Source organism: Mustela nivalis (assembly GCF_964662115.1).
Source record: "Mustela nivalis genome assembly, chromosome: 17".
In the NCBI taxonomy this organism is placed as follows: Eukaryota; Metazoa; Chordata; class Mammalia; order Carnivora; family Mustelidae; genus Mustela; species Mustela nivalis.
Window position 1 is genome coordinate 49,242,782 of NC_139036.1, and position 15,400 is coordinate 49,258,181.

The 15,400-nt window shown below is 37.5% G+C and overlaps 1 protein-coding gene across 11 annotated transcripts in view; it reads left to right on the top strand.

Moving 5' to 3' along the window:
* HELZ (helicase with zinc finger) overlaps window positions 1-15,400 on the top strand; it is a 182,485-nt gene that overhangs the window by 73,017 nt on the left and 94,068 nt on the right. For all 11 annotated transcript variants that reach the window (XM_082706632.1, XM_082706629.1, XM_082706634.1 and 8 more), the window contains 4 exons: window positions 722-920; window positions 1,369-1,476; window positions 2,531-2,828; window positions 10,684-10,951. In XM_082706632.1, coding sequence (XP_082562758.1) covers window positions 722-920; window positions 1,369-1,476; window positions 2,531-2,828; window positions 10,684-10,951 — 873 coding nt within the window. The remainder of the gene's footprint in view (window positions 1-721; window positions 921-1,368; window positions 1,477-2,530; window positions 2,829-10,683; window positions 10,952-15,400) is intronic.

Below are 15,400 nucleotides of genomic sequence, written 5' to 3' on the forward strand. Positions count from 1 at the left end.
CTGTCCTTTAATATGAACATTTAGGAGTTTACCATTGAAGAATTTAATCTATTAAATTAATTGTGATTCTAATATAGAGCTTTTATTCTTAATTTATTTAAAACTCAAGCAAATGGATATAGTCCAGTATTTTCAATGAAATATAGGTGATAGTAATTAGAAAAGAGTAAAGGCATTACATTTGAAGGTGAAAAGTAGAAGCCTTAAGATGATAATTTAATGCTATAGTAACATTTTTTTTTTTTTTTCAGAATGAAATTCTAGTGTGTAGAGAATTGTCTTTAGGTGATACCATTTTGAGAAGTAGGGCACACCTGTGTTTGATGCATTGTTCCACTTGATGTCAGTGTTGCTTTAGGAAAATTCTGCTCTAAGAAGAATTGTCCAAATAGAGTTGTTACATCATGAAGGAGGAAGCTACCTTTTCGATGCCGGTTTTGTGGGCGAGGGGTGGTTATGATTGATTATGCTTTGCTTTAGCATCCTCGTATTCCAAAAAAAGAAGTCGCTGAGTATGGAAAGTTGCTGTAGTGATTAACTGTTATAAATGTTCTTGAAACCTCTTCTTCCTCCTCTGTGCAAGTCAGTGTGATAAATACGGCCTTTCAGGAGATGAAGTTTTGTTTTTGTTATTGAAGAATTGGAGGGCAAATGCTGGAAGTTTATCTTTTAAATGGTCCAACAAAGTATATGATAAAACAGTCTTTCCTATTCTACTTAGATTTTTAGAGCAAGGAATCTGTAGGTATGGTGCGCAGTGTACTTCAGCACATTCCCAGGAAGAACTAGCAGAATGGCAGAAAAGATATGCTTCACGCTTGATAAAATTGAAACAGCAAAATGAGAATAAACAGCTCTCAGGCAGTTACATGGAAACCTTGATAGAAAAGTGGATGAATTCATTATCTCCTGAGAAAGTGGTGAGGAAAATAAACTGCATTTTTTATTTATTTTGTTTGTTTGTTTTAAACGATGACCTTGTTTGAGTCTTGACTTTATTTTGTGCTATTTTGATTTATTTCCTTATCCTCTGTATGAAGAACTTGATTCTTGATAAAGTGTTTTTGTAGCAAAAGTAGACCCTTTTGCTAAAATAAAGAGCAGAACTAAGCTATTTGTGGAGATTTGCAGGTATTATGTTAATCTTCATTCAGGGAGTGTTTACTGCCATTTTGTTGTTATTAATTTTCTTATGTCTTGTCTAAGCTTTGTTGTATTTTGTTCTTATAAAATTAATGTATAAAAAGCATCTTACTTTGTAAACAGTTCCATCAACATCTGTACTGTTGATAGTTATTTACCATGCCAAAAGTTTTTGTTTGTGCTTTGGGGACTAAAAATATAACATTAATTGCTCTCTATTTTCAGCTTAGTGAATGTATAGAAGGAGTAAAAGTAGAGCATAATCCTGATCTGTCGGTCACTGTCAACACCAAAAAGTCTCACCAGACATGGACCTTTGCTCTTACTTGTAAGGTATGAATTTTGTGCTAATTAGAGAATGTAAATTTTTTTTTCGATTTTCTTAAGGCTTTCTGTGACCTTTAAATCTCTGTGTTAGAGCACTGAAAATGTTTTAATCTAAGTACATCTTAAGTAGGTTCTGTATTGTGCTAAAGTGTATTTCTGTACTTTGTTCATTAAAGGTATAATATTTTTAGGTTTTGAGATAAAAATCTTTATAGATATTTAGATGTTTGCTAATTTACTAATTTGATAAAGTGGTCTTTGATATATTGTCTTCCAAAGTTGGAACATAGGATGGGGTTCATGGCTTATAATTGACTATTTACAAATTGAATTGTTTAATCTGGCAGTTCTAAGATATTTAAACAGTCACATCTTGTTTTTATATTTGATGAAGTCACAGATTCTGTAATAATGTGGTCTTAATATGAGACGTTTTCTGCAGTGCTTCCTGTCTTGAATATAATATTACAAATTTAAGAATGAAGCAGAGTCAAACTTTTCTGTGAATGTGTGCAGTGGAAAAGTTCTGCGTACCTTTTGGTGGCATTTCTTCCACTGTGGCTTCTACATCTTGGGATGAACAATCTGGGAACATTTAGCTTTGGCCTTGAACCCAATCCAGTGCCTTCAGAGGTAACTGCTCTCTTATGAAGACTTCCTACTTGAACCGAGATAAAACTTTTTTAGGCCAAAGGTATGGAAAGTTGGAGGTCAGTGATCTAACCGTGTGATAGAGCTTTTGCCACAAAGAAAGATGAGCATATCCTAGAAAGAGTAGGAAGGCTAGAGATGTAGCATAAATATATAATTTTTTAAAATTTCAGCTTTACTGAGTTATAAATGACATCATAAATATATAATTTTAACAACTGATTTTTTTTTTAACCATTCTCATTTTTTTTCTTAAATGGCTTATAAACACAATTTGTACTTTTAACATAGTCTCTTAGAAGCATGGGAAAGTAAAAGTCCCTTATGGGAATATTTTCATTGAAGAGCCCAAATACAGCTGGATTTTTCACCCCCTTGTACTCAATGAATTATTTTAACTTCCTTGTAGCCTGCAAGAATGCTGTATCGTGTAGCATTGCTTTATGATGCTCATCGTCCTCATTTTAGTATCATTGCAATATCTGCCGGAGATAGTACTACCCAGGTATCACAAGAAGTCCCAGAAAACTGTCAAGAATGGATAGGAGGAAAGATGGCCCAAAATGGATTAGATCATTACGTGTATAAAGTCGGGATAGCATTTAACACAGAAATATTTGGAACTTTTCGCCAAACCATAGTTTTCGACTTTGGATTGGAACCAGTACTCATGCAAAGAGTAATGATTGATGCAGCTTCTACAGAAGGTAATATTTAGACTTTTTTCCCCTGATACGATGTATTAAAAGGCACTATAATGGCAGTATTAAAAGATATGTATTGGCCCCTAAATATTCCATGGATAGAGAGAGAGAATAATAAGGAAAAAAATCCCAGAGCAATCGATTCATTTACTGTGTAATGGGATTAGAATGGTTCACATTGTGCCCTGGTTTGCTCTGCAGTCATCAGGCAAACTTGCTTTGAGCTTCCTTCAATTTGTATGAGTAGATGATCAGGTCTGTTTTGGTCTACTAGCTTTGTTTTTAAAGTAAGATGATTTTAGCACCAATAACGGGTAGACCGTTATTTCAGTGGTAATCGTGAGTACACCTCCAATGTCTGTTTGCATGTCTGACTGAGTCTCCAGTTAACTTTGCTGACTTTAGTATGGTATCTTTGAATGAAAAGCCCTCAGTAGAAGATTTCATAGGTTAGTTTCATATATTCACTGGTAAAGGAGCTGTGGTGCCTTTAGTAGGATCTGCTCTGTGTTCCTGGGAAGAGGGCCCTGCTTTCAACATGTAAACACCTACAGAAGATGATAATTACTTTGTACGTAGTTACATTACTGCCTGTTGCTAAGTTTTATGCCAAGCTCCAACGTGACAAGGGAAAGGGCACATTTCCCTGCATTTCTTTGGCTTTTGGTTAGATTATAGGTGCTTTTTTTTTTTTTTAAAGAATACTAAATATTTATTTAACAAACACTTTGTGTGATACTTCATATTACGTAGACCATAACCATATTGTGGAGGGTGTTTTTTGCTATGTACCACCATGTCCCATTTATGAGAACCTAGAAGTTTTGTTCATGAGCAAATGCTAGGATTTTATTTTTTGGACACAATGAGCAGGTGGAACTAGTTTTGTCTCCTTCTTTCCTTCAGCTGCTGGTAAGGTTAAAGCAACATTTGGGTCCAGATTGAACAATTAGGCATTACCTTCTAGTGTGTATGCTAATATTACCCAGACTTATTTCAGCCTCACTTAAACCTTATTTCTTACTTATTTTGATCCCTTATACCTGTTTTTATTCTGTTGTATTGTGTTTTTTCATCTTCTCAGTACCCTTTGGAATCAGAATATGTTGATTCCTGTAGCCAAACAGTTGACAAAGTAAGAATATTTAATTTATGTTTGTTAGTATAGGAGCTCTTTGGCAATTTTTTTCTGCAAAAAATCAGATAGTCTTTTAGATGTTTCCAGGCAGATGGTGTTTGTTGCAACCACTCCGCTCTGCACCACTGTAGCTGATATGGAAGCAAATGGGCATGACTGTGCTCCAATAAGACTTTATTTTTAAAAGTGACAGCAGGCTGGAGTTACCTTGCGTGCTGTGGTTTGCCTACCCCATGCTAGGGCATTGCTTTTAGAGACTAGAACTTGAGAACTATTAGGAAGCACCCTTTTAAAATCATGAAGAGAGATTAACACTTATTTCCCGCTTTCCAGTGTAGCTCTCAGGACGTTCTTGGCTTCCATGTGCGTTGTATTAGAAAAGTTTGCTTTTAGATTGGTGTTTTGTAACTCGTGACTCATATTCCTATAGAAAGAAGTTTGTGTTGTCAAGAGCCTGTATCTTGTTGATGAAAGCCTGTGTAGTAAATAATACGTTACATGGTTGCATTAAAAAATTTAGAGAAAATGATACTATTAAGGCAGATGAGGGAAGGGGGTGATGATGAGGATTTCAGGGCACCCTCATGGGCTCTAGAGATTCAGGGTACTTTGACTACTTTTGCCTCAGGTATGTGGTAGTTTTCTAGTTTGAGAAAAAGAGCAGTGAATAGACTTCAGAGTCAAATAGAATTGGATCTGAATCTTGATTTTTTCATTACTTTTATGACCCCGTGCAGGGTACTTGACATTCCTGAGTTTCATGTGGAAACCTCTATTAAGTGGGCCTAGAACATTCTATCTTAGAGGATCACCGTGCGATGGAAAATAAACCCTGTACAGTATCTGATACACAATAGGCATTCAGTAAATGGTAGCTGTTGATTTTATCATGAGCCATGATTAGGATAATTCCTGGCTTGTAAGTAGAATGAAGAGAGAAGGAGAATTCTTTTAGCAAAGGGAGGCCTGGGGCTAGGGTGCATGCAGAGGAGGGACTGAGAAGACCTGAGCCCTTCAAACCAGGGCACCTGTGGATCTTGGCAAGAGAATACAAGAGAAGTTTGTGGAAGAGAAGTTGTCCAAGATGACCCGTGTTTTGAGTGTGGGAGTTCCATTTCTTTGGTTTCTAATGTATCAGTTTGAAAATTTGATGAATTTGAGGCACCTGGGTGGCTCAGTGGTTTAAGTTTCTGACTTCAGCTTGGGTCGTGATCTCGGGGACCCGGGATGGAGTCCTGCATCAGGCTCCCTGCTCAGCGGGGAGTTTATTCTGCCCCTCCCCCAGCCCCTCTTCCCACTTCTCTGCTTGTGCTCTCTGCTCTCTCTTTCTCAAATAAATAAGCAAAATTTAAAAAAAAAGAAAACCTAATGATTTTATATTTTATACAGATATGGCAGAAGGAATTAATACAGTCAAGGCTATCCTCCCATTTGGAACTAATATGATGCCTTACCCCCTTTTTGTGATAGTTCCTTATATCCGTTTAGTGGCCACTTTGCAGTTTGTTATCTTTGCTTATTTCTTCAAACAAGGTTTTGCTTCTAAGTAGTTACATCATAGAAAATAATTGAAAAAATTAAACATTTTCTTGAACTAATTTGGAAACAAAATAGTTTCACATAGTGAAATTTGTACTTCAAGGCCAGGAAAAACAATTATTACAAGAAGACAATTATATAGAATGTACAAAATGTATTTTCCGATAGAAGATTTTGAACATTATAGACAGAAAACCTTAAATTTAGGTTTAGGCAAGCTAGGCGACGTTAGGGCTGATGTTTCTGGTCATTACTGACATTAGCTGACCTGGTTGTGGTAATTTTTAGTTTTTTGGTGTTCTCCCTACTCTTTTCTTTTTTTTTAAAATTATTTATTTATTTTAGAGAGGGAGGGCGATCTAGAGCACAGGTGTAAGTGGGGGGGAGGGGCAGAGGGAAAGGGAGAGAGAATATCAAGCAGACCTCCTGCTGAGTGTGGAGCTCAGTGGGGGCTCGATCTCACAACCTTGAGATCAGGACCTGAACCAAAACCCAACAGTTGGATGCTTAACCGACTGAGCCACCCAAGTGTCCCATTTTTTAAAGTATAATTTTCATGATACCTATTTCTTTACTTTTATCTTATTTTTTATTTTAGGTAGGTTCCACACCCACTGTGGGGCTTGAACTCACAGTCCTGAGATTAAGAGTCATAGGCTCTCCTGGCAGAGACAGCCAGGCACCCCTGTTTTCATAGTATCTAAAGCATGCAAACCTTTTCTGTTTGTAGGCCATGTTTTAGTTGTAAATGACAATTCTGCGAACTGTTCAGGTAATAGGTATGACTTTAACTTTGCTTTTTTCCAGTGCTTTTTCCAGTTTTTTCCAGTGCTTTTTCCTTGTTGGGGAAAGGTTCAGGTTAGGCTTGTGTTCAGCAAGAGAAACTGTATGCACTAAAAAATTACTGTGAATTAAAGACGTGCCTCTCAGAAATACATGACGGGAGACCATTTACAAAAGAAGGAAGTTAGTGAGTTGTCCCCTTGCCTAGGAAGCGAACTGCATTATACACTTTATCCTATGACTTTGAGTAATGGGAAGTTTTTGCTTGGCAAAATTGATTTGGAATTCTGCTTTGAATATCTGGAAATTACATGTTGAAAATTAATTCTTATGTTTAAAATGGAAAACTCCGTAGTACACATTTCTCTCCTTTGAGTCTAGCAGTGTATGTTAACATTTACATTAAAATTTAGTATGACTTAAAAATTGTCTCCAAATGCCAAAGTTGGTGGTAAATTAAGGGCAGGTTATATATAGATGTATCTCTGTCAGGATCGATATAGATGCTGATAGTATGAAAAGTCATAGAAAAATAGATTTTAAAAAAAACTGTACTTGTCAATAGAAGATAAATATTGAGTAGAAGCATGTAAAAAGTAATGAAGTACTCCTATGCTGTTATTTTGCTGTTTTAAATTTTATTTGGTTTAAGAGATGGAAGATAGGGACAGACAATATGGGTAAGCTAAGAGATGCTAATCTTGTTTCTCTGTAGCAATTTTTGGGAAAGGAATGTTACTGAAATGGATAGCTGAAAGGATGGTTTGGGATTACTTTCAGATTTGTAATTTTTTTGTTACTTTGGGCAGTTCAGACTTGTAAAGACATGACCAAAATGTTTCCTAAGGAAGAGTGTTTACTTCTGATTTCAGAGTTGAGAATCATTTCATCTCATTCTCTTTAATTCCTAATAAGTAGAGCTGTTCTGAATATATTCTGTATTTACGTGCATTTATTTATCGCACGCTGCTTCTACATCCACCCTTGTGCTAGGCGCATAGGACACTGGATTTTTTTTTTTTTCTCCTGACTTTTTCTTGTCTACTCTCCAGGTTCTGTTAAGGATAGTTTTCAAGTCTGCTATATTATATTCTTCAAGAGAAAACTAAATCAACCCTTTGGATGCTTTGTTAGAATAGTAACTATGTGGCCGAATGAGGAGGGCATTGCTGTTCTCAGTCAGCAGGACCAGGGAAGTTGGGAAGCATGTCTTGTGTCTGCTTAGGCATTCCAAGCTTGAATTCTGTTTGTGGAAGTAGCAACTCTTCCCTTATGTTATCTTCAAAAAATTAGGTATATTCTAATTATCTTTAACTTTTTCTTCTGAATTTCTCTTAAAGTATGTTTATAGCTTCTGCCTACCACATCTCAGCGTAACAGGTCCTACAGGTTTATAATTCTGTCAGATTTGCTTTGGGATTTATTACTGGAGGAGTTGGTAAGTAAGTCAGTGTTAAGCTCCCCATACATGGTTTTCTGAGTATTGATCCTTACTTAGCCTGTCCACTTGTATTCTTGGCAGAGTGTTTTTCACGTTAGCCTCATCTAGGTTGAAAAAAAGTACTTTCTAGGGATGGACTGGCCCAGCTGCCCCCAGTAGCACACATGCGTGGTTCAGACGTTGGCAGTTGCTGCCGCGTGCTGGAGGTGTGGTTGCAGCGAGGCCCAGTCGTAACGTTACCCATGGGGAACCTCCTCTCCCTCCTCTAGTTGCAAAGGGGCTTTTAAGGAGTACTTGGGTGGCTCAGTCATTTAAGCATCCAACTTTTGATTTCGGCTCAGATCATGATCTCTCGGGGTGGTGGGATCGAGCCCTGCATCAAGCTCTGTGCCCAGCGGGGAGTCTGCTTGAGATTCTCTCTCTCTCTCTCCCCCCCTTCCCCTGCTCTCTGTCTCTCCCTCTTCTCCCTTTCCCTTTCTTTCTGTCCCCTTTTCTCTCTCTAAAATAAATAAATCTTTAAGAAAAAAAGTCTTTGAACAGGGACTCTGAAGACCTGAACCTTTAAGGACTGGAAGTTAGGTGGGTGTTTGAAAAGGCCCAATAAACTGTTTCTTAAAAGTCAGAGGGTTGGAGGCAGAAAAGCTTGTCTCAGTTCAGATGAAGTAGGGAAAGAGCAGTAGCTTTGGCAAAATATGTCCTTAGTAGTTGCTGGCCACAGTTCATTTCTGATGTCTGAGTTTATGACTGAGATCAGTAATTTGTGGACTTTTTGATGTTGGCACACTTGGATGTTTTTCAGGGTTCTTCTTTCTGTTCCTTGAACCCTCCCCTCTCCTGTGGTATATTTACAGTCACTTAAAAATAAATTTAACATTGTTTGGGAATTGTTTTGAAATTGTGCTACCTGCTGGAGACACGAATTTTAATAATTTCATAAAAACAGGGTGGAAATCATGGCACTGTCTAGGTAAGATGAGAAAAACAAACACTGTTTCTTACGCCACTTTTCCCGGAAAGACCGAGTACTTGTAGTCCAGAGTAGAATGACTGTCTGTGTAATTTGCTTTGCATACTAAATAGGTGACACAAAAATGTTTTTAAAAGGAAAGCTCAATTATTTTCGGTTTCTTATTATCCCAGTTACTTAAAATTAAAAATCAGTTAGAAATAATTAGTGGCTTTTTAAAGAATATGAATGAACATAATATTGATCAAGGCATAGTCTGAATCAATTTCTTATTTAAAATAAAATTTTGAAATACAATTGCCCTATCTCCAAATAGTGGACATCCTTTTATTACCTATTACAGTGATTCTTTGAGAGTATATGGAGTTTAGTTTTTATTTTTAAAGAGTTGGTTTTTTGGTTTGTCATACTGTACCATTGCTGTTTCTCTTGACTTTTGAATTAAGGAAAATAGATTTTTATGTACATCCTTGTTTTTTGACAATGATTATCATCTGATTTTTAGTGATAGTATGATCTCGTAGAAATGTTGGCATTTGTGTAGCTTAAATATTTTTTGTACCTATGATTTAATGAACGAAAGAGCAGGGTCCACATTTTGGATGATTTAGGAAGAAAATATGGTTAGTTTACTTTATGAAAGTTCTACTTTTGAAGCTATTGCAAAAACACCATCCTCATCTCATCCAATGTATTGTAAGAATGTAGGCCATCCTAAAACTTGATGATTATGGTTGTATTTATTTTATCTTTTGAGAAATAATTAAAAGTAGCATCTAGAAATACCTTTTCAAGGAGCAAAGGCAAGAAATTAGGTCCTTTGCATTTGAATCTTTACTAAGATATTAAGATAAACTGTTTTCTAGTATTGAGAAATGTCTTTTGGATGATTATGCTTAATATGTTTGTAGTTTATATATAACATTTTAATATAGGAAAATCTCTCACTAAGCCGTACATGGCAATTATGTATTGTTCTCTCATTGCAAAGATAGTACAGGGTAATTTATTTTTGTGTTTTGAAGACCAGCTGATGTCTCTTTAAATTTCTTATTGTATCGTCCCAAATTTTAACCTCATTTGTGAAGCCATCTTTTCAATTATGTTACATTAAAACTGGATCTCAGCCTAATGAGTCAGTCAGGCAACTTCTTTTTCCCCTTTTAGTTACGTTTCATATTTACAGGGATATGTATGTTCCACCAAATAGAAAATGTCACACGCACTCAGTCAGAGCGCGTCTCCCTAGGGCTCAGAATCTATGTTACGATAAATTTCATCCTGTGCTGGTGCTGTGCTACAGTTTTTTCCCAGAGATGTCAGAACTTGAACAGTCATTCATTTTGACATTGTGTCCTACTTAACGGTATAATGTAACTGAGGCTAAACTGAATTTTTCTGAAATGGCATTTGAATGCTACATCTTCTCATCTTTTAATGAGGAATTAGCAGTACTTTTACATGAATATTTCCTAAAAGGTATTTGTTTGTCATAAGTTGACTTTCAGAGAGTTTCACTGCACTTTACTACGCAAGAAAAGACACAGTTTTCTGATCTTGTCTTGCTGTCATGGGCAGGTATTGGTTGTAGGAGGGGAAAAGTGATTTGTCACCTGATAGATTTTCTCTCAGGAGGACTTTATCCTGCAGTTAAGATTTCTTTTGACTGTCAGTGAATTTCTAAATGTTAATCAGTATTTTCAATATGTTAATGACTATTTTTGTTACATTCTACCCTAATGTTAAAAGAAAAAGGTGTTTTTTTTTTTTTTTTTTTTTTACATGGGTTCCTATTTATGTTATTTTGTTAAGCTAGACAAAAGATTTCTGATACGGGGAAGATTCTCTGTCAAATGGGTTTTTGTATTGTTCTGTTTTTAAGAATTATGAGCTCTAGCATATAAAATGCTCCTACCAAAACGTGTAATGTATTATTTGGGAATTTTAATGTTGTGTTCCTTTATAAATGTGTTTTTTTGTTTCCGTTTAGATCTTGAATACCTGATGCATGCAAAACAACAGCTAGTAACCACAGCTAAGCGTTGGGATTCTTCTTCTAAGACTATTATAGATTTCGAACCCAATGAAACTACTGATTTGGAGAAGAGCCTTCTTATCAGATACCAAATTCCTCTCTCTGCTGACCAGCTGTTCACCCAGTCCGTTTTAGACAAATCGTTGACCAAGACCAACTATCAGTCACGGCTGCATGACCTTCTTTATATTGAGGAGATAGCCCAGTATAAAGAAGTCAGCAAGTAAGTTACTTCAGAAGCACTTTGTTTCCAAAGAAACCCCTCCCCATTCGATGGTATTTTTTTATTTTTAAAATGGAGATGTGCCTAAGTGAGGCGAGGTAGTAACGGTTGTTATTTTTTTATTTTTATTTTTTTTAAGATTTTATTTATTTATTTGGCAGAGGGAGATCACAAGTAGGCAGAGAGGCAGGCAGAGAAAGAGAGGGGGAAGCAGGCTCCCCACCGAACAGAGAGCCCGATGCGGGGCTCGATCCCAGGACCCTGAGACCACGACCTGAGCCGAAGGCAGAGGCTTAACCCACTGAGCCACCCAGGTGCCCCATAACAGTTGTTATTTGATAGCTGTTGTTTAGTGCTGTGTCCTGTTCGTCTTGGCCTCCCTAGTGCACAGTATATAGTTCATTTCCGCAAGACTGCCCTGTGCTGGGATGCAAACATACGGTCCCTGCTGCACAAGAGCTTTCTGTTAATGATAGTCAGAGTGTGGGCTCGGTGAATATTTGTTGAATAAATGTACAAAAACTGAAAGAGACTACATATTTTGGAATGTAATTTTATGAATGAAATGATTGGGGACGCCTGGTGGCTCAGTATGTTGGGCTTCTGCCTTGGGCTTGGGTAATAATCCTGAGGTCTTGGGATCGAGTCGCGCATCAGGCTCCTTAGGAGCTCAGCGGGGAATCTGCTCCTCCCTCTCTCTCTGCCCCTCTCCCTGCTTGTGTGCTCACTCTTACTCCTTTTCTCTCCCTCTCAAGTAAATAAATAAAATATTAAAAAAAAAAAATGAAATGAATTAAATCTTCAGGAAAACTATTTGTTAATAGTAAAATACTTTTTGAGTCACTTATAAATGCTTTAACATACTTTACATTTTATCCATATGCCACAGGTGAAGACCAAGGGTAAATCCAAGAGCTTATTTGAGGGACACCTGGGTGGCTCAGTCGGTTAAGCGGCTGTCTTTGGCTTAGGTCATGATCCCGGAGTCTTGGGATTGAGCCCTGTGTCAGGCTCTCTGCTCAGTGGGGAGCCTGCTTCTCCCTCTCCCTCTGGCTTGTGCTCTCTTCCATGCTCATTTAAGGCTTATTTCCATTTTATTGAAAAAGTGGAATGCTACTACCAAATGTAGTAGCTCGTTCTCTCTCAAATGAATAAATAAAACCTTAGAACAACAAAAAACCAAAAGCTTATTTGAGTCATTATAGGAAAAGTAATCTTAGCAATGAAATTTTGGGGCACCTGCGTGGCTTATTTGGTTAAGCATCTGACTCTTTTTTTTTTTTTTTTTTTAAGATTTTATTTATTTATTTGTTAGAGAGAGAGAGGGAGAGAGAGAGTGTGAGCACAGGTAGACAGACTGGTAGGCAGAGGCAGAGGGAGAAGCAGGCTCCCCACCAAGCGAGGAGCCCTATGTGGGACCCGATTCCAGGACGCTGGGATCATGACCTGAGCCGAAGGCAGCTGCTCAACCAACTGAGCCACCCAGGCGTCCCTAAGCATCTGACTCTTGATTTTGGCTCTCAGCATGGTCTTGGAGCTGTGAGAGCAAGCCTTGCATTGGACTCTGCACTCAGTGTAGAGTTGGCTTGAGATGCTCTCCCTCTGCACTCCTGCCCTTGGATGCACGCTCACTTGCTCATAAATAAATAAAATAAATTTTAAAAGATTAAAAAAATGAAAGTTTGAGTGAAGGAAAATAGTAATGAAGTCATTTGGTAGTAGCATTCCACTTTTTCAATAAAATGGAAATAAGCCTTAAATACTGAACCATAGTTATGAGACAAATATATATATTTTTAAATTTATTTTTATTATTTGACAGAGATCACAAGTAGGCAGAGAGGCAGGCAGAGGGGGAGGAGGAAGCAGGCTCCCTGCTGAGCACAGAGCCTGATGTGGGGCTTCATCCCAGGACCCTGGGATCATGACCAGAGCCAAAGGCAGAGGCTTAATCCACGGAGCCACCCAGGCACCCCGAGACATAAATGTATTTTTTATAAGTAGTTTTCTCTTTAGGTATAGCCTAACCAACCTATTTTTTTCCCAAGATGTCTTATTTTGGTACCTTATCATTAATATTATTAATAGATACTGAACACTCATTAAGGAATATATTCAGAGAAAGAAAAGTAAAAAAATACCTGTGTTACTCTATTTATAGATCTAGCTTTTGGAACATATCTAATTTGAAATTAAATACTTGTACTTCTTAGAGCCCATACAAGGGACATCTAGGTGGCTCAGTCAGTTGAGTGTTTACTCTTGGTTTGGGTGGGTTGTGGTCTCAGGGTCGTTGGGTCGAGTCCTGTGTCAGGCTCTGTGCTGAGTGTGGAGACAGCTTGCATTCTCTCTCCCCCTCTTCCCCTCCCTCTGCTTGCTCGCTCTCTCAAATTAATAAGTAAAATCTTTAAAAAAAAAAAAAAGCCCATATAAGAGGGGTTTGGAAATACCTGCATACATGCAATGTGAAATGAACACCCGTGGCAGACTCAAGTTGGTATATTTCTGGAGGAGGTTTTTAAGGCAGTTTATATTAAAGGTCTTTAAAAGGTTTGAACCTTTTGGTGTAGTAATTCTACTTTTGAGGAATCATCCTGAAGGAAGAATCAGAGGTGAAGTTAAAGATGCCTGTGCGTAATTGTCTTTCAAAGAGTAGTGAAAATAAGTAAATTATGATATCGCCATATAATCCAGTGTTCTGTGACTACAGTTGTTCCCCCTCATCCGTGATTTCCCTTTCCGTGGTTTCAATTGCCTGTGATCAACTGTGGCCCAGAAGCATATGCTGCTTCTTGAGATCTATCATCAAAGGGTCAGTGACAGCTTAATGCTACGTCACTAGGTTTTGTCATTGACCTTACTTCATCTCATCACCCAGGCATGTCATCATCTCACATCACAGAAAGTGTGAGTACAGTACAATAAGATATTTTGAGAGAGAGACACCCCACATTCACATGGCTTTTTTTTTTTTACAGTATATTGTTATACTTGTTTTATTATTATTGTTGTTAACCTCTTTTTGTACCAGTGTATAAAACTTTATCATAGGTATGTATGGTTAGGAAAAAACAAAGTATAAATAGGGTTTGGCACTATTCATGGCGGGTCTTGGATCATATCCCATGCAGATATGGGGGGACTACAGTATTGAAATTATGTTCTTGAAGAATTTTCAAAACGGTAAAGATGCTGATGATATGATATAAAAGGAAAATATGCTAGTTATGAAAGCATCAACTGTAATTCTAATTTTGTATGAGTGTATATAATGCATATACATGAACATATTTGTATATAAAAATATTGGAAAGAGTTAAAGCATTATGTGTTCTGGTTGATGAAATTATGAGTAATTTCTATGTTCTTTTTTTTTTTTTTGGGTCTGTTTTTTAAAGATTCTGTTTATTTGTCAGCACACATGCGTGTGAGACAAGCACGGGGGAGGGGTAGAGAGAAAGGGAGAAGCAGGCTGAGCAGGGACCCCAATTTGGGATCTGATCGCAGGATCCTAGGATCAAGACCTGACCTGAAGGCAGATGCTTGCTTAACCACTGAGCCACCCAAGGGTCCCTTTTTTATATTCTTTTTATTTTTTTTGAAGATTTTATTTATTTATTTGATAGACAGAGATCACAAGTAGTCAGAGAGGAGGAAGCAGGCTTCCTACTGAGCAGAGAGCCTGATGCAGGGCCCCATCTCCAGACCCTGGGATCATGACCTGAGCCGAAAGCAGAGGCTTAACACACTGAGCCACACAGGTGCCCCCCTTTTTATGTTCTAATGTGGTTTTCTCTATTTTTGAAATGTTGTATAATGACCATATGTTACTATTATAATATGAAAAAGCAAAGAAATAGAAAGAAGGTTAGGATACTATCAGTTGCAGTACTTGGTGATTCAGGTGTGAAATTGCCTTTAGAGATGAAAGGAAGTAGTAAGGAACATCTGAGCTTTCTCTCTCTCTTTTTCTTAATCTTTAAAATTAGGTCTTTAAAATAGTTACTGTTTCAAATAGGGATGTTCACAAATTGAATATAAGTCTATAGGATCACTTTTTATATTTATGCTAACTACACAAGAGTTAGAAGGATCTTAAAGATGGAAATGAGGGGACTCCTGGGTGGCTCAGTGGGTTAAGCCTCTGTCTTCGGCTCAGGTCATGGACTCAGGGTCCTGGGATTGAGCCCCACATCAGGGAGCCTGCTCCCCCCACCCACCTGCTATTCTGCCTACTTGTGATCTCTCTCTCTCTGTCAAATAAATAAAGTCTTTATTAAAGATGGAAATGAGAATTTATTGCTGCATGTCTAATGTGACAAGTAGATAGTACTATGTTAGAGAATTTGAAAATTTCCAGTGGTTCTCTTACCCAGAGAGGAGACCCCCTGGATGTGAAGACTGGTAAATTACACTTCTGAATTTGACAGGCTTGCAAAATTTTGGGAA